The 20,439-nt window shown below is 32.8% G+C and overlaps 2 protein-coding genes across 2 annotated transcripts; both read left to right on the top strand.

Annotated features, from left to right (window-relative positions):
• The first annotated feature begins 695 nt into the window (after positions 1-695).
• Positions 696-6,739, top strand: LOC126777951 (uncharacterized). Its single transcript, XM_050501274.1, has 4 exons — positions 696-755; positions 1,300-1,350; positions 1,920-6,633; positions 6,726-6,739. The coding sequence occupies exons 1-4, from the start codon at positions 696-698 to the stop codon at positions 6,737-6,739; spliced, it is 4,839 nt and encodes a 1,612-aa protein (XP_050357231.1).
• On the top strand, positions 6,552-17,409 carry LOC126777849 (uncharacterized). The gene is made up of 16 exons (XM_050501081.1): positions 6,552-7,854; positions 8,040-8,174; positions 8,258-8,520; positions 8,988-9,117; positions 9,440-9,586; positions 10,153-10,272; positions 10,372-10,517; positions 10,802-10,915; positions 11,188-11,333; positions 11,530-11,626; positions 12,228-12,291; positions 12,563-12,710; positions 13,058-13,108; positions 13,586-13,670; positions 15,560-15,637; positions 17,284-17,409. The coding sequence occupies exons 1-16, from the start codon at positions 6,771-6,773 to the stop codon at positions 17,314-17,316; spliced, it is 2,841 nt and encodes a 946-aa protein (XP_050357038.1). The 5' UTR covers positions 6,552-6,770; the 3' UTR covers positions 17,317-17,409.
• Positions 17,410-20,439: the final 3,030 nt, after the last annotated feature.

The raw sequence follows: 20,439 nt of genomic DNA, 5'->3' as shown, positions 1-20,439 counted from the left end.
ACTAATTACTTATTAAGGTACATTTGTCACTGAAATAGTTAGCAATATTATGCAATTCCTAGAAAGTAATAAAATTTGTTTTTATCATAAATACACAATATTTTAATATTATAAATAAAACAATAATTTATTGATTAAAATGACTTGATATTTTTACAGTTATTATTGACAACGTCAAATTAATACAACACAATAAATATATTGATGAATTTGTAAAGAATTGCTAACTGTTGTAATTGCTATAGAAATTAATTCCTTTTGTCTTTTATTTCAATGATACGCACCATTAAAATTACTAATTAGAAGTAAGTAGTAATGTTCAAGCTGCTTAGAAAAATGATAACTGTTATGTGCATCTTTATTGAAACTCTTTATTTATTTTCATCTTATAACATGAATGGTTCACAATGATAGTCTGGGATCATAAGTGTAATCTATATATTATGAAAAATATTACTAATATAGACTGTATAAGTATTTTATTTAATAAGTTATTATAAATATATTATAATGAAATATAAAAAAACACCAATTATAACAGATTATAAGAATATGAATTAAATTATATTTTGATTTCAGCGTTTAATACAAACGCCATAGTGTATGATAATACACCATGGAGACCTGGACGAGAAATAGATATTAATAATGGAGCCGATGATGAGAGAAAATTAAAAAACTTAGCTACGAGAATAATGTCTAATGGGGTTGAGGTTTTAGTTAGAGATAAAAGTTCAGATGGGAAACAAGAACAGGTAAAACCAGTCAAAATATTTAAGATTACATCCTTATGTATTATATGATGACAAATTAGATACAGTACAGTACAGTAACAGCCTGTTAATGTCCCACTGCTGGGCTAAGGCCTCCTCTCCCTTTTGAGGAGAAGGTTTGGAGCTTATTTGGCCTAGTGGTAAGAACGCGTGAATCTTAACCGATGATCGTGGGTTCAAACCCGGGCAAGCACCACTGAATTGTCATGTGCTTAATTTGTGTTTATAATTCATCTCGTGCTTAACGGTGAAGGAAAACATCGTGAGGAAACCTGCATGTGTCTAATTTCATTGAAATTCTGCCACATGTGTATTCTACCAACCCGCATTGGAGCAGCGTGGTGGAATAAGCTACAAATTAGATATACAGGTAATATTCAATGTACTGTATTACAATTATTATACTACAATTCTATTCACATGTTTAATTGTTTTTTTATTGATTATGCTTTAGTATATTGTTGTGACTAACACTAACGTATTTGTATTACAAGTATTTTCTTATTTTAGTCATCTCTTTTCTCAGCGAAAAATTAAACTCATGCAATTAAGTTCATCGAAAACACCAAAACATCACGTGAGTTCAACGCCGACAAATAAATTGTTACTATCATCAGCTGTTGCTACTGTTGTAAACCGTCAACAAATGAGTGCTTTCTTTCCTCTGCATCAACTCATGCGACATAATTACATTATCAAGACGTGTATGACTACATACACTTATTTAACTACTGTAGTTCAAAACAAAAGGAGCGCTATATCAACATTTGAAACCATAGTTTCAGTGGTTACAACAGAATCACTCACAAATCTTTATGCTACAGATGTTTTAGCTGACTTGAAACCTACAAAAGTAAGATTCACAGTTATGGAACCCGATTTAATGGCACGAGGAACATTCCTGGGTTTCATGGAACCTTTAAGCAATTTACCCGAAATCCAATAAAATATTACCATTAGAGTGTCTTAAAGTATTATAGTTTAGAAACCTTTAATTGCTTATAACGTCTTACCTACATAATATTACTAACTCTTTAAAGAAACGTCATTATTAATACTGAATGTTTAATTTTAGAAAACTATCGTTAATATTTACAAATGTAAAAGCTATTCTCTAAGTAATACACATTTTACTTGCAATTTCAGACGAAATACATGGAAGTAAAAACTATTCAACCTGCAGCAACCAATAATATGTATATCAGCAATATCCCAAAAATAGAAAAAAGGATTGATAGCCAAGAAGAAAATGATTTTGACCTCATACAGCCATCTGAAATAGGTCATATACCCTGTACTAGTTCTTGTAGTTGTAGTCATACGAAAACGGAATCTTTAAAAACAAAATATACAAATGCAAAACAACCTTCCGCTTTAGCGACAGATAAATACCTAATAAAGAATACTAAATTCAGCGGTACGAAAATTGATGTTCGACCGACTCACAATGAGGCTATTGATCAGACATTATACCGTCCATATGAATACGAGACTAGCTCTCAAGCAGCACCTACAGATAAAATTGTAGAGAAGTATACCCAAGTTAATGATTATTCTGATGAAAAAGATACAAATTCAGTAGAAACAAGTGATCTGTTAACCAATGAACAAGCACCGCCATCAAAACATAACAATATATCGGCAAGTAACACATCGGTAAGACCTAAGCCAGAAAAAACTCAAAAAGTGAATAAAAATAAATTTGTAATGGCTGAACTAATTAAATTAGGATCGTTAGGTATTAAAGGCTTATCTCAATTAGCTCCCGTAATTGAGAAAATGACAGGTGGTTTCATGAAGCGACAAGAAACAAATAAGACAGCAATTACAACCACAACTGTCAAACCAGTTAGCAAACTTACAGCTTACAATGCAAATAAAAGAGTAGATAATGATTTGGAAACTAAAGTAGGTAATTTTCCAATATATATTCCTGTCGATGAAATGGAAACGTCTGAATCTCAAATATCTTTTAAAAATGTTACCTTACATCAAAATTTTGCATGGGCAACTGAAAATAAACATTCTAAAGCAAATCTCGTTAAACCTAAAATAATATACGAAAGTCCACTTTTGAATGGTGGTATACCTATAAGTCCTGGAGAAATTATAACAGCAAATTCAGACGTAATTGTTGGCAAACCTGCGGTAGGAGGACCATTAACTTTAGTCGCTAGTGGAATTAAACTACAGCATCCTGTCCATCCTCCGCTAATAGATAATGTTGTTGCAAATAATGAACAATATCTAGTAAAAGAAAAACCAATGAATGATCAAACTATATTAAATATGAAAGTAGATGATTCTTTCGATCTAAGGCCACCAGAACTACCCAAGTTAAAATCAAAACCAAATAATAATATTCGTCCTCACGGAGGTAATTTTAATCAGCAAAGTTCCCAACAGTGGTCATCAACTACTTCACATAAAATAAATGAACCAAATAAACCACCAGGCATATTTAAAAATAAAGATACAATGGTAATTAACCATGGTAGACCAGCATTTTTAGATTTTATACCTTCTTTAAATAAACATTCAAATACCATTCCTAAAGAACATCAAGTTAATTATAGACCTGCAATTGAAGGAATCAAGGAGCAAGATATTCCAGATAACAATCCAAGTTCATCTGAAGTAATAAGTACTAAAATAACAACAGATGGAAGGTACGCTGACGTAGAGATTGCGGATTCTGAAAACAAACCATTTTTGGTTGATATACAACCTTCAAGAGTAGCTAATGTATTGATTCCTCATGGTAGTTCAACAGCTTTAGTCTTTGCTGGATCAACAGAACCTCATAAAACTGGAGATTATATCGATGATCCTCTACCCTATCCAGAACCTGGATACTTTGGGAGCTTTAGCATTGACGCACCACATATGACTAATGTCCATAATGTTGTCCCAAATAAAAACCAATTCTTTGTAAAACCAACAACGAAGTCTACATATGATTCATACGCAAAAGATGTTCCAGCATCGTATAAAGGAACTGGACTTAATATCGATCAGAAAGTAAAATGGAATGAAAATAAACGCCCAAAAGATTTAATAAATATTCCTCCACCTACAAGTAATCAAGAGACTCACATCCAAATAGGACCACAAATAACAGCCTATAATCCAGAAATATATAAGGTTGAATATGACAAAAATACTAAGCCCAAGGAAGAAAAGGATGTGATTGATAAGGAATATGAAAATTATCTTGCAGTTCCACCTCCACCACCTAAGAGACATTATAATCAAGAAATAAGATATGATAAAAAAAGATATCAGCAACGACCAACAGTTCATACAAAGCCCATACATGATAGCAACGTGTTTTTAAATATTCAACATCCAGTATCAAATCAACTTCCTCCGAAAGTGACATCGGAAATTTATTTTGCTTCACAGTTACCAAATAGTCAAGCCACACCAACTTATACATTTAAAATGCCGCAAATACCAACCACCGTAACTACTACGCAATTTAAATCACAGAAAATATCCAATGAACAGAAACCTAAAACAAGCAATATAATAACTTCTTCTAACGCAGCAAATAAATCTATTATCACTGACAGCAACCAGGAAAACATATACACTATAACATTAAATACTGCGGCTAATGTAGCAAGTGAAAGTAATTCGGGACATATCATAGGTTCAAGTATTACCGTACCAATCACCACTACGTCACTCAATGGTCAAATGAATGCAAATATACCCATAGGAACAAATTTTGCCATAAGAGTAGAAGATGACCCTTCAAAGTACGAAAGTGTTGCATTACATGGCAAAAGACATCCATCGCTTATATTTGATGATCATGAACGAGTGTCTGGTAATAATTTTAAGGGATATAAAGAAAACAATTCTGATTATAAATCTAACCAGACTCAATCTATATTACCTGTAAGACAAAAACCAGCTAATATTAATTCAAACATCAGAGAAAAGCCGATACACAAGGATTATAGTAATCTATTACCGCCATCTGTAAATAGTCATGCTAATTTTCCTATGATAAATGAAGATACAAATGGGTACGAAAATTTAAATTTGAACTATGCGGATAATAAACATTTAAACGTTGAAGATAAACCTATATCATTTGTCCCGGAAATTTCAACCAATTCTCACGGGTGGTATGCTAGCGTTCTTAGAGACGATAATTTGAAAAACATTAAAGTTGAAGCGTCTACTCGAAAAATAATACCATTGAATTTCGACAATAAGTCGGATAGTTTGCCGGAATTCGGTGAAAAGATTGCAACTGTTGGAAAGCCACCGACAGAATTTTGGGATCACAAAAATAAGCAAACAGTTAATAATTTCAGTATAGGTAGACCATTTTCCAAGACAAATGAAGAACAAAAATCTAATGTACTGCCTTTTACTATAAGGCCTAACTATATCCCATCAACTTTCGGCAACAAGCAACCAGTGTATGATATACCATTAAGAGATAATAGCGACGAAGTTACTACAACAAAGTTAGCTTATTCGAAACCAACGAAAACTATTTACGAGACCGCTGAAGAAATATATGACGGTGAAGAAGAATCTGAAAATAATAGTGAAATTGACGGTGAAGTTAGTTCAGAATCTATGAAAATACCTATTATAACTACATCTGTAGCTAAGAGTAACTTTACAAAAACTACTTCTCCCTTAGAAAATGCAGTTAATCAAAATGTAAAACAACATAGCGAGGACGTTAAGCTAGTTAACTTTAATCCTGGAACACAAACAGAAAAACCATTCACTTCATTTAATAAAACGTCGTTTCAGTCAAATAATATTAAGCCAATTTATGACCATAATACTTATATGAAACCTAGACCATTTACTATTAATACAGCAATACCCTTAGACCATCAATTACAACAACCACATTGGCAAATCAATCAGTTGATGGAAAACAGTACAAATGCATCATATGAAGACAATATGGAACTAAATATTGGCGAAGAAAAGTATACTTCTATGACTAATAGACCATTTTTCACGAAAAAACCCGCTGGTTTTAAGGAATCAGAAAATAAATATAAAAACCAACAGCAGATGAATACGGTTTCATTAAACAATACACGTTTACTGAATGAATCTAATATTATAACGTCAACGATTCAAATCCAAGACAAAAAACGTTTAATTGTGGAGCTAGACGAAAAACCCACACTTCCAACATTTACAATAAAATCTGAATCTGATAGGATAAATAGTTCCTCAAGTGAAATAATTGATTTATCGCCACCACCACCGACTGTGAATTACAACTTCAAGCCATCAATTAATGATGAAATTATGGGTATGAGTCCACCTCCTCCTAGAAACCCACTACAAAGAATTCCACCAAGAGCACCCCAAACTCCGAGACCGATTTTACCTATGCGAACACCAGCTCCGTATAGGACTGTACCACCAAAAACGTTACCTCCTAGGCAGTCGACACAACGACCTTTGAGGAAACCAATAAAAGATGAAGTTTCAACGTACAGGCCAACTTATGACATTTTAAATAAAGTTAAAAGGCCCTCTTTCAATATTGATCAACCGTCTTCACATTTACTTCCTCCTCCGAGAGAATTACCTTCTAAGACAACTTCAATACAAGAAGATCCTAAACCGACTGTTTCTTCTGTAACAAACGTTATTTTCCCAACTGCGGCTTCCTCAAGTTGGTTGACCTCATCCAATTTTGACTTTTCATCAAGCTTTAACTTTGGACCTTCATCTGTATATTTTCCAGACAATATGCCATCTACAAAAATAGCCGAAAACTCTAACAAAATATTATTAGAATCTTCTTCGGAGAATGTATTTATTTCAAATGAATACGAAACATCAAGCGAGGCAATAGATAGTAGCTATGAAACACCTGTAACGCAAATAGCAATTTCCAAAAAAGATAACAATACAAAGCCATTTAATAAAGAAAGTGAATTTTCTTTTGAGCAAGAACAACTTGAGTCAAGTAAAGAAGATATTACTAAAGATAGAATGAAAGTAATTCCAATTGGAAATAAAAATAGAACTCGTAAGCCTTATCCCATTCGCAATGATGACAAAAAGTCAAGCACAAGCAAATTTAAGCTTCCATCTAAGACTGTACCTGTAATTAGACCTACACGAACACTATCTCGATCGGAACTTTCTTATCCAACTAGGTTAACTTCAATCAAAAAAATTATAAGACCACTACCTTCCAAACCATTAGCTGTTTTCCCTACTAATATTCTAGAAAGCTCTGAATCGCCCATAGAAGAAGAGTATATTAAGCCCACTGAGGTTCTTAAAGAAGAACAAGTATCAACAGAAGCTATAGAAATACCGTCTATTATTGAAAATACATCTACTTTTACCATTAATAAAGACCCAATGGCGTCGAATATACATAAACAACATCATGCTGGAAATGAAATTAAGATATCTGATGAAATTATACCAACAAAGACAGAATTTAGAACAACTATAATTACCCTCACCAAAACATTATCAGAACCACCTCAAATAGTTTCAAGCGTTGGATATATAAATCTTACGCACACATTGACCGTAACTCATACCAAAACTACTTTAGTTAGTCAATCTGAGGGAGCTGTCACGCAAACATTGATACTAACCAACACACACACTTCTACAATAGTCGACGTCGTAACGGAAATATACACTAAAGTACAGCCAACTACAATTGTAGAAACGGTCACTAAGCATATTCCTATTCCTCAAGTAGAAGCAACACCTACCCTCGATTCGTCATTACCAACAAAGATAGCCCTTGACGACATCACTATGTCGTCAGAAGAAAGGGACAACTTCATTATAAGAGACAATGATGTTACTGAGAATATTCAAAAAATTGAAGTAGAAGAAGAAAAAGATAGTGACACGTTCTTTGTTGTTATGAACAAATCACAAAATGGTGGTAAATCTCCACCTATTCCAGATATTGATACAGGAGATTATGACGGTGTTACTAGAAATGAACAAGTAAACAATAACGGAGTGTCACAAGTATTATTCGGAGAAATACTGTTAGCTGGCACGCCTTACTTAGAAACTACTAATGTTGTGCATCCCACGGGTAAGTACTCTTTATTTACTTCTTAATATTAATAGTAAATGAAATGCAATTCTTCTGTGCAATGCAATAGTAAATGAAATGAAATCTATATTTTTAATGCAATCTTGCATGATTTTCACACGAGTTATAAAGTAAAGTTAATACAGACATTTCGTTTCAACTCATTGAAATTGTAATGTTTTTAGGTGTTGGATATGGAAAAGAATGCCAACCAGACTGCAAGGCTTCAAGAAACGAAAGGTGTCAAAGAATAGACGGCATTATGAAATGTGTATGCAGGCCCGGTTTTGCTAGAATGTTCCCTGACAGACCTTGTAAACGTAAGATTAGATCTAGTTAAACCAACTTGAATACAAATATAAATTTTATACTTAACATGTTTAATAACTTTTTTGTTTTTCAGCTACTTATACATACTCAGTTCGATTAGCGTTAGGATCACAGGGCAATGAACGGTTGAAATTCCATACAAACTTGTCTAATAACTCCAGTAAGGAATATCATAGCTTAGCAGTTGCCACCCACGAAGGCATTAATAGAATGGTTATGCAGTCTGACCTGCGTGACGTTTATCATGGCGTACATATAACTGGATTCCATCCCATTGAAATGAAGACACCGCTAGAGGAAACATACCAGGGTGTCATTAATGATTTCTATGTACAGGTAAGAATCTTATTACTGGTGGTAGAGCTTTGTGCAAGCTCGTCTGGGTAGGTGCCACCCACTCATCAGATATTCTACCGCAAAACAGCAGTACTTAGTATTGTTGTGTTTCGGTTTGAAGAGGGAGTGAGCCAGTGCAATTAAAGGCACAAGGGACATAACATCTTAGTTCCCAAGGTTGGTGGCGCATTAGTGATGTAAGCGATGGTTAACATTTCTTACAATGCCAATGTCTATGGGCGTTGGTGACCACTTACCATCAGGTGGTCCATATGCGCGTCCGCCTTCCTATTCTGTAACAAAAAATCGCTTGTACATTTTAAATACACGATTTAATGAATGAATTAAAAACAAATCTATTGTATTTGTAACATTAATATGTTCTAAACACTCAAGCAACGTTTACTTCAATTTGTATTTATAATACATACTAAGTGTTAATATTTTTTGTATTTCTGTATCTTCAGCTCTCAGACAACGCTCATGAGAGTCGACTCAAAGAAGTCATAGAGAAATATCTACGAAATAACAACTACAGCCTTGGTGGTACAGAAGTACACGCAGCAGAAGAGTTCATAGACAGGCTAAATGTTAGCGGTACGTAGAAGTTTTTAAAGAGTATTTTATTACTATATAATAGTAGCATTATATTTTTGAAATAAATTGTAATTTCAAATATAAACTGCATATCTATTATATGGATAGCACTATATGGAAGCACCTATAATTTATTCATATGTTTAAATTTTTTAAGGGTCGAAAGAAAACTCTATGACATGAAATCATGAACCTGACAGACTGCAGTGCAATGAAGTGCCCTTGCGTTATTTATTCCGAATCCCTTAATTTAAAATATGTTGGGGTTCATCGATTACTCGTCTGTGTATCTTAATATAACTTAGATATAAAAAATTAACAGATTTTGACGAATGCATCAGCGCCCACTTCCACGATTGCTCAGAACACGCTCGGTGTTTCAATCTCCGCGGGACATACACTTGCAGTTGCTTGGAAGGTTTTGCGGATCTCAGCGTCAACACATTGTACCCTGGGAGAATATGTTCTTGTGAGTATCCATAACAATTACCATCTGTTTAAAAAAAAAAATTTCAAAATTATTATTTAAGGAGAACTCATTTTTGACGCAATCAATATTTAGTTAACAATCGGGTTTGGTAAATTGCTATCCTTAAAATAGGTTTAAGTAACCCATGAAGGATAGTAAGGTCCAGTCCTCAAATAAAATAAAAGTAAAAACCGTACCGTACTATTTAGTTAATGCTACTTATAATGTACAAAAGCTTACCAGTTTGTAATCCAAGTATCAACTTATGTTTATGTTTGTTAGATATTTATTCTTTAGAAGATTTACTAACATTCTATTTATCATTATTTAAATAGATTTGGATTTGCAACGTTTAGAAGTTAAAAATTGATTTCTCTCTTTCTGTCATCACATATTTGACATTCCAAAGAAGAAGACAAGGCATTGTTTACATTAAAACATGCTTAGTATAGTTTGCTATTTTTAAATGGAACTTAATAAAGTAGAATTTTGCATACTTGTTTCGTCAAACGTCCGCTTTGTAATTTATTTAGATAACTTACCATATATTGCATGTTGCCATATAGCTGATGCGGTTGGATGCGCTGGCTGCAACTACCATGGAACTTGTTTCGAGCGAGAGAGTGCCATGATTTGCGAATGCTTTAAGTGGTATGCAGGTAGAACGTGTCAAGTAAATCTAAAAGGTATGGATCGAAATATCTATTGGCATATTTGAAATAAAATATAAAAACTATTTTTAAATTTTAAATAAAATATAAAAATTACATAATTATCATTTCCAGCTGTGTTAATAACAGTAACGGTAATCGGACTGGTAATCATACTCGTGGTGACCATTTGGGCGTCAAAGAGGTGTTGCTGTCAAAAGGGTCCCGCCACGCAGACCTTTGTGATCGGCTGTATGCAAGGAATGCCTACCTTACATCAGGTTGTTTAAATTTTGAAATTTAATTCGAAAATTTTATTAGAATATTGTAGTTTCTTTTCATTTTTGATATTTACTTATTATTTTATATGCGGCTTGTAGTGATAATATGAAATATATTGATAATTTAACAATGCAAAACTAAATCACTTTTTTTCAATGAATGCAAGTCCAATGGCTTAACGTGCTTTCCGAATCACTGGAAGGAGGGAGGTGGGATACAGTGCCAATTCTTAATACATAATACGGATAACAGTATCTTAATCAGGCAAACTCATTTATTCCAGGGAAATATACCTTCGAAGCAAAGAGCTGACAGACGAGCATTGATAGCTGAGAGAATGGAGGCAGCTGAAACCTGTAGTGTACAAAACACTTCCTTACCATACATCCCGTCAAAGGTATATATAATACACAAACTATTAAGCTCCGTCGTAGATATAAGATAAGATAAGAGAACAAACCAAATAAGCCTAAACCGGAAGAGATAACCAGTAGCCATTAAAATGCCAATTCGTAGATTTGTAATTTTGATTTTTTTAGTTCCTTGTTCAACAGTTAATAATTTGTAATTTCTTATAAAAAAAAAAATTATTTCCGGTTAGATGTTGTGACTTTTATTACAGTAGATATCATCAGATGTTTCGTTCGTCCTCTCTTCCCCCATTAATAGGAGCATACTTTTGCGCAGTCTCGCTCGCGCTCGTCGTGCAGTCGTCAGTGCGCAGTGTCGGCGCCGCCTGCGCACGCGCCGCCGCCTCCGCCCGCGCCTGCGCTCATGATCCCACGCGCGCGTCTACATCCGCTACACTCAGACAGGTGATATAATTACATTAAAATAAACTACTATAACGTTATTAAATATTATGCATATCCTTTCGAAATTAAAAAAAAAAAAGATTCCAATAAGATTGTACTCTGACTTGTTGTTTTCATAGGTAACAATAAATTTAGCTTCGCACATTAATCTTTATAATGAGTGAAGTTTGTTTTATTTCCGCCCATTTGTTTTCAGTCGCGATAATTTATCTAGAAAGAAGAGTGCGGAAATATGCAGTGAAGCAAAATTGATAAGTTATTTAGAATCCGGAGCTACTAATGCTACGGACGAAGTGAGTATGGCATAGTATTTTCTTGTTTAAGAAGATATAAAAAAAAACTGCTAATTTGATTTGCTTTTTTATTTTTTATTGCTTTGATATTATGCAAAGACATGTGTATTCAGCCATTTCTGGCAGGCAATATAACTTATATAATTATTACATAATTTATTAATTTAACAACAATCATAGTGGAATTGTTTAATATTTAAACAATTCAAAGTAAAATAATGTCAGACAAACGAAATAAACAAAATGAAATTAAAATGATATAAATAAAAATTATACCTTATATTATTGAATGAAAACTGATTACAATTAAAGAAAGTCATTAACACAGTAAATACTTCTTGTGTAAGCTTTAAAATTAATTTAACTATTCACATTATATCCGAAAAAAACTAGTGAAATAAATTTATCTTTCCACCATTTATTTGGAGAGGGTTTTGTGGTAAAGAATTTGGCAATTCTAAGAACAATTGTCATTGGAAGTTATAATACTAATCTGTTGAAAACAGCTGCCAATAGCAGATATTAGTCAAGAGGACATAATTCCCTTAAAATTAGCATAGCATAGAAATTGTGTTATATTTTATTCACTTTTTACTTTCAGATGCGTAGAAAACATAGTATGGAATCGTCCTATAGCGTCAATAAAGAAAGATCCAACAAACAAGGTATGTTTTAAAAAAAATACCACATTTTTATAATAAAATAGGGCTAAGGCTTCTCTTTTTTGAGGGAGTTTTAGACCTTTCTTCATCACGCTGCTACAATGCGTGTTGTTGGTGACACGTGGCAGATTTTCATCCGCGACAAGTATATGTCTTCACGACGTTTTCCTTCACCGCCGAGGACGAAATGAGTTATAACAAATTATACACATGAAAATTCTTGTGATGCTTGAACTCATAATCATTGCTTAATATGCATTACATATTTTTCCAGGAGCATTAGTATCAGCGGGATTCAAAGTGTCAACGACAGTTCGTCCTGACGAATCCGTGAAAGAAGACCGGGATGACGCCTCGTCTATAAACAAGACTGATTTAGAAGCAGATATGTCTCGCTTCGACACGCTTCGGAAGACTTATAGGTATTAATAATACCTTGTAGCCAATGTCAGGGTTCTCTCTTTCCGGCTTAATAACATTGAATGTTGTTAGACAGGGACAATCAATTTTGTGCTTTAACCAAATTTAAATTTCTTCAAGGTCCTGGGTTTAAGCCCCAAGTCGATCCAATAAAAAGAATATCACACATTACTGCCAAGAACCTTAAACCTTATGAGTCCAACTTTGAGAGTTGTGTTAGCGTTTACATTTGTGCATAATAATATATCTCGAGCAGTTGAATAGTCTTCCTTCAGAAAGTCATCATCATCATATTGTGTTTTATTTACTTTCCAGTCCATATTTTGATTTTTTTTTCTTTCTTTTTTAGTCAAGAAGACTTATCCGAATGGACAGACGCAGAGCGACGCATCGGTGAACTGTGAGTAAATGTTAATCAACATTGGGTCGATTTATTTTTAAAACATTAGTAAACAGTTTAAAAATTGCAGCCTTGGACCACAAAGCCCTACCACAAAGATATAAATAAATGTGATTGTATGTTTGTTTATTACTATTTTGATATTTCACGTCTACTATATTAAGCAATTATAAACAAACAATTCACAAGAAACCCAAAAGCCATTTACATGACAATAAAAATTTACATTTTGTTAAATATTTTATGTAATAGTCATAGAAACATAATGCTTAATTTGTTTCAATAAAATGTTTTTTTTTTAAAACTATTCAAAGAGCTTTAACAGTTTCAAATCTCTATTGCTTTTAAATATTGTTTATAAACCACTAAATTATCTAGTATGGATATTTATCATTTTTGTTCGATAAAATAACAAGAATCACCCATTAAATGACGTAAATGTTTCTCTCAAAATAATTTTAAATATAATACTTCCAGTACATTATCAGAAGCCCGGTCAGTGGGAGGAACTTTACCAGCCAGTACTGGTAGAGCGGCCTCATCGACCAGACTAACTCATCAGGTAAGTTTAACTCACATAAAATTCTATGGCAGCACAGTTTGTTCGGTAAGTTGCACTACTATTGAGCCATGTAAGAACAGACTCGACGCTCACCGCAGAACACGACCGTGATATGTTTTAAAGTAACTTACGACGATAATTGTAACTTTGTTTATACTGCTTAGCGGCTGCATAGTTAAACATAGACTTTTCTCTTTCTATTATTATTGATTTGAAGTTAGAAAGAAGAAGTCATGGAATTGTTGCTGTTCACTGAGCACCCGATAAACAATATTTTTAAGATTGTTAAAAGATTGACGTATTAAAATAATACCGTATATAAGTGTTACCGTAAGTCGGTTTTCAATATTTCACGAACGAGATAAAAAGAGGGTTCTTAATAACGTTGCTAATTTTGATGTTTAGTATGGTTGTAGCTAGAAATCTCCAGTGCTATTCCGTAAGAAGATTCTTCATTACAAAACCGTGAAATGTTGATAATCGACATACGGTGATATACTATTTTGGTGCGTGTATTGAATCATTTCAAGAAATGGTATGGTCACTTTAATTATAATGGTCAATATCGCATATTCTGACATTCACCGATTTCAGGGTGAGTTTCGTGTTTGTTCTTACAAGTACTGTATTGGTGATGGATACATTTTATCATATGAAACCTGGAAACATGAACGGCTCCATGTGGAAAAGATGCTGATATGATCTTGTATTAACAATTGTGTCTGCAAAGTCTTATAATGAATTGCAGTACAGTATACAGGAGGCTAATTCTACTAACAAATTGTCACTTTATCGCAATCGAATCGAAGTGTGATCGTTACCGTTTATCCGTTTTCCTATTCTTTAATTTAATAATCGATTTTTGGCCTGAAAGGTAAAAGTTAATTTTGGTTTTGACAAAACGGTATATGTTAACATCTATCGTTTCAGTTCCGATCCGAATAAATATAGAATAGTCAAAGTTGGATTGGAATTGAATCGGGAATGTATCGTGATCGTTATAAATTAGTGGAATTCGGCTCCTGTATAATAATTAATTAAATTACAATAAAATCAGAACAATTGTCGGTAAATGTTTCACTGAACAAAGGCCTCTTGTTATTTTAAAGAGAAGGCTTGGAACTCTACCACGGTGCTGCTGGGGTTGGGTACACAAGTTGGTGAATTTAATCCGTCATTTGCAGGTTTTTTCACGTTGTTTTCCTTCATCACGGTATGAATTATAATAACCAATTAAGCATATAAAAACTCAGTGATATCCGAGATTAAACCTGCAATCTTTTTGGGCCAAGATTATATTCTGCATCATCTTCTAATATCTTATTGGACTCTTAACACTGGAATTTACACCCCTTTTGTGTTAACATCGCGGGTTCGATTCCCGCTTCCGTTCAAAAACACCATCTGCTTTTCTTCCGAGTTAACATCACATAGTATCCTAGAGAGGTTGTTATATAATTGTTCTATAAATGTATAAGACACGAGTAATATTGAATTATGAATATTTCATACTCAAATATACGCATATTTAAATAATCGTTTTTTATATAATATTAGTACAAACGGTCTCACTTATGAAAGTTATTTAGCGGGTTTAGTGAGATATAGATTCCTCTCTTTCTGTCACAATTGATGTGACATTTGAAAGAAGTAGACATTAAAATAATCACACCCGAAACAACATTTGTAAGTAAAACCGTGAATTTATTTATATATAGAATAGGAACATGAGTAGTGTAAGGAACGTGATTATATAATGTTTTTTTTCAACAATTTCACCTATGTTATATGCAATGCAAATTTATATAGCACCTCCTTAACCTTATACCCGGATATATTTATGTGATATTTCAATTGGTAACATTTTCTAAAACACACCACTTATTCAGGAGGCAAACACAATGGCTGAACGAGATCTCGGCTCCACTTTCCTACTGCCCCACGTGCACCTCTATAAATCTGATCTTGTGGGTATCTGCACACTTTATAAATAACATTAGTCTTTGTCATTATAATATCCCTTGTAAGGTAACACAAATCCTTTTCAAACCCCCCCTCCCCCTCAAATTAGCTTTATTTTTCTACACTACCCAATGGTAAGTACCTAATAGAACAAGCTGACGGAATCGAACCTATGACTATTTATTTTAGAAAGATAAATAGTTATATCTTGAGATTGGAACTTACTAAGTAAAAAAAATTCAACTATTTTTAGGTATCAAATTTAAAGGCGTAAAATTCCTAAAAACTTTTCAAAGCGATTTGACACATCTTAGAAAATTGAAAGTTTTACAATATTTTGTAATTTTATTTTTGTTATTGAGAATGAATCCTAGGAATGCTATTCATTCCTAGAACCTACCACCTACAGAGGCCTATGAAAGCAAAACAAATAAGGATTATTTTATGTCCCTTGTGCCTGTAATTACTCTGGCTCACTCAACCTTCAAACCGGAACACAACAATAATAAGTACTGCTGTTTTGCGGTAGAATATCTGATGAGTGGGTGGTACCTACCCAGACGAGCTTGCACAAAGCTCTACCACCAGTAAAATGATATGAATGTAAAGTGATATGAATCCTTTACAATCTTTTTCCTGAAACAATGTGAACTAACAATGATCAATAAACAAAGAATTATACATCAATCATGCATGATATAACCCAAAAAATGACATAACTAAGAACTATGTCCGTTCGCGAGTATATTGATAATATTACATGTGTGTTTAACACATGCGTGCAAAACCTATTCTAATAAAAAAGAACAAAAAATAACGGACTAAAGAGATCATCTTTAGTCTTATAAAGCCAACTAGTATTATAACCATTAATTTTTTTCTTGTTTTAATTCTCAAAAAGATTTAATTTATTTTTAAATAGTAATTTATAAAAAAGAGAGAAATATAAGTTTAAAAAGAGATTTTATCATTTTTCATTAATTCAAGATATATAATTAATTGCTAATTGTGTTGTACATGTCTGTTTGGCAACACTTTCACATGGTAAAGTCACCTTGCCTATATAATATTAATCGAATAAATCGCAAGAAATATAGATAAACAGTATAATAATAATATCCTGAGATATTATTCATACACGGCCATCTGATCCCAAACCAGACAACTGATATACTAAATATAGTACTTTTTATTTTGTAAATACATACTTATATAGATAATTACACCCAGACTCATGACAAACACTGGTGGTAGAGCTTTGTGCAAGCTCGTCTGGGTAGGTACCACCCACTCATTAGATATTCTACCGCAAAACAGCAGTACTTGGTATTGTTGTGTTCCGGTTTGAAGGTGAGTGAGCCAGTGTAATTACAGGCACAAGGGACATAACATCTTAGTTCCCAAGGCTGGTGGTGCATTGGTGACGTAAGCGATGGTTAACATTTCGTCCACTTTGGCGTTGGTGACCATTTCCTATTCTATTTATAAAAAACAGACATGTTCATGCACATAAATGTCTGTCCTGGGTGGGAATCGAACCCACAACCTTCGGGGTGAAAGGTAATTATCTCCACCGTCTCCAACCGTCTCGTCATAATTAATATTAATAAAATTGATTTTTATAAGTATTCTAATTTTAATATGTTTTCAGACTAGCGACGTATCGGAGTTTGATTCCCTGTGAAGACTGTTTATTTATTTATTTAAATATAATTAAATTGTCATTAACATAGAGGCTATTAGTTTTTGAAATAGATAATTAAAATTGATACATTAAGTTACCAAAATTTCATGCAATTTAAGCAGTGACGGATTTGGTCTTAACACAATAATTGAAATTGTCTATGGTGAAATTATCATTATTCAAAATACAGTTAAAATGTTAGATTGTATCTGAAAATTAATATATATATAGTATTATATATATTTCAGTATTTAAATGCCTTTCTAGATAAATCATAAATGTCATATTGTCAAAAATCATAGATCATTAATTAACAAAACAATATTTACCGAAATTAATAATTAAATTTGAAGCAATTTTACTGTAATTCAACTTTTACATACACTATAATCTATAATGTATATTTATATAAAGGCTTTTTGCATACCCGTTTAGGTACCAACATTACGGTCAAATATTAAAGTATTGTTCTATTTTGAAGGTGGTGACATAGGTAGTGTAATGTTACTAAGGACATAATACCTAGAGATATTATGGATGGCTTTTTACAGTGCTAATGTATAATGTATAATATTAAAAAACAAACTTATTTTTTTTAACTAATTCATTGTCACGTATAAAACATACATAGTTTAATTTTTATCTCGTGTTTGTTCTGTAATAAGATATGTAAGAATAATGTAGTTCATATTCAATATATTATTTTAAAAAAGGTCAGTTTGTAAGTTTGACTTACGGACTATTTACGGACTCATTATGTTTGATTTTCAATAAATAATTATGCTTTATTAAGAAATATATGTGAAATAGACTAAAATAAATATTTACATATTAATGGTACAATAAAAAAATCCAGTACAGTACAGTAACAGCCTGTGAATGTCTCACTGCTGGGCTAAGGCCTCCTCTCCCTTTTTGAGGAGAAGGTTTGGAGCTTATTCCACCACGCTGCTGCAATGCGGGTTGGTGGAATACACATGTGGCAGAATTTCAGTGAAATTCGACACATGCAGGCATTTCCTCACGATGTTTTTCTTCACCGTCAAGCATGAGATGAATTATAATAACAAATTAAGCACATGAAAATTCAGTGGTGCTTGCCCGGGTTTGAACCCACGATCATCGATTAAGATTCACGCGTTCTTACCACTGGGCCATCTCGTACTACGTGAAAAATCCAAATCACAAAAATCACACATAATTAAAAAAGGGAAATCGAATTCACAATCCGAGTATATGTGGTTGCCATTGAGCTAGATAATGTATTACAATAATGAATATGTTTGCTAGTCTGAAATAGCAATATTAGTCCAGGAAAGACGGTCGTTTTATTTGGAATTTGTTAGAAAGTAGAGGATTCCAGAACAACGTCAAAAGCAATTTTTTAAAAATATTTAATTATTAGTCATAATCCAACTTTAATAACTCTTGCTTTTTAAACCGTAAAACAATTTTGGTTTCATCTTATTTATTTAATCATTGACCCTTTAAGCTTTCAACCACCAAAGTTAATACTTTATTTATACCTATTTAATTATTGTTGATTTAATTTATTGTTTGAAAATATCCCAATACAAAATATGGAATGCCATAATATATGTAAGCGTTATGTGCGTAGACTTAAGTTTGCAATGAAAATAATTTGAATGAGAAATCTGTAAAATCGATTATGGAAATAATGATTTCTCGTTTGAAGTGTTTTCGTTATTTTAAGAATTCATGAATTACTGTGCAAATATGTGCTAATAAATATATTTAATAAATATTTGTAGCAAGGAAATTACTTTTTCTTTTTTTTTTGTTTAATATTCAATGTTGTAAAAAATAATTGACGTATTTCAGTGTTATTCTACAGTGGCTACAAATAAATATAATTTAATGTTACGCAATTTGTGAATAGTGTATCTGTCAGACAGTCTTTGTAGTTAAGTTATTTATACGTTTGTTAATTAAATCTTATTATCAAAATCGTTGTTTAATTTTCAACTACCAATTGCTATAATTTTCTTCTATAATATAAATACGTGAAGCACCCCACTTTGTACCCCTTTTACGCCAATTGCGTGGACGAAGAGGAATGAAATTTTGCACAGTTAAAGTTTAGACAGAGGAGAAGTGCAGAAAGTTTTTGTGAAATATGTATTAGAAATACCTTAAATTAATAAAATAAAACATTATACACACTACAACACGCACACACACATACGCGATTACGCATTACACGCGTGTATACACACGCGTCCTCTAGGTCTTTGGTCAAATTGAAATGAGATTAGATATAGATATTTAATAATAATAATAAAACTTTTTATTTCAGGACTAGCCCATATAGTGTTAGTAAAACATATTTTTTAACTTTACAAATTTTAAAATACAATACAATAATAAAAAATAATTACATTTTTTTTTTTTTAGATAATAATATTTATCAATAACAATTTTAAAATTTAATTTAATTTAAATAGTTTTTTAACATTATATTTAATATTTTATTATTATAATTTAATATAAAATTTTTAATCAAGCAGTTATATAATTTTAAACAAAAAACCATAAATAAAAATATAAAAATAAAAACAAAGCAATTAATTACAACAATTCATAAAACTACATTAGTAATACGTGGGCACGATCCCAGCACCTCCAGAGGGGACTATCCAGCTTTGCAGCCAGTGTGTTGAGGAGTTTATTGGAGCTGTTTAGTAATCTGCTCATAGTGGACGCAGTCCGCTTGCGTATGATCGCATAGTAGTCATCTACACGAGCTTCCGCAAAGATTGCCGACGCGCTGCAGTATCGAGGCTTCTTCAATAAAATCCTCAGCACATTGTTGTACTGAACACGCAGAGCATTGTATGCTCGTCGGGAGTAGTTCTCCCACAGACCGCACGTGTAGAAGGACTGGCAAAAGGCTTTAAATAAAATTAGTTTTACCTGTGCCGTACATCGCGCAAATCTACGTGCTAACATATTGCCTCTAACCGACAAAGCTCTGCGTTCGCGTTCGATATCGCTATCATCATCCAAGCGTTCATTCACAATATGCCCAAGGTATTTGAACTCAGATACTTGTTTCAGAGGAGCCCCACATAGGTGTACATTCGGTGTAAAATTGATGGGTTT

The sequence above is a fragment of the Nymphalis io genome, chromosome 24 (genome assembly GCF_905147045.1).
Source record: "Nymphalis io chromosome 24, ilAglIoxx1.1, whole genome shotgun sequence".
Classification (NCBI taxonomy): domain Eukaryota; kingdom Metazoa; phylum Arthropoda; class Insecta; order Lepidoptera; family Nymphalidae; genus Nymphalis; species Nymphalis io.
Note: the sequence above shows the minus strand (reverse complement) of the source record. Positions and strands in the feature narration are given on the sequence as shown.

What these genes read in the sequence shown, in the direction of transcription:
- LOC126777951 (XM_050501274.1), top strand. Translation starts at nt 696, where the DNA reads ATGTCTAATGGGGTTGAGGTTTTAGTTAGAGATAAAAGTTCAGATGGG. An exon ending in CAGATGGGAAACAAGAACAG is followed by an intron (nt 756 to 1,299) that starts GTAAAACCAGTC and finishes CTCTTTTCTCAG; the next exon opens with CGAAAAATTAAACTCATGCA. An exon ending in CGAAAACACCAAAACATCAC is followed by an intron (nt 1,351 to 1,919) that starts GTGAGTTCAACG and finishes TTGCAATTTCAG; the next exon opens with ACGAAATACATGGAAGTAAA.
- LOC126777849 (XM_050501081.1), top strand. Translation starts at nt 6,771, where the DNA reads ATGAAAGTAATTCCAATTGGAAATAAAAATAGAACTCGTAAGCCTTAT. An exon ending in GAATGCCTACCTTACATCAG is followed by an intron (nt 10,518 to 10,801) that starts GTTGTTTAAATT and finishes CATTTATTCCAG; the next exon opens with GGAAATATACCTTCGAAGCA. An exon ending in CGACCAGACTAACTCATCAG is followed by an intron (nt 13,671 to 15,559) that starts GTAAGTTTAACT and finishes CCACTTATTCAG; the next exon opens with GAGGCAAACACAATGGCTGA.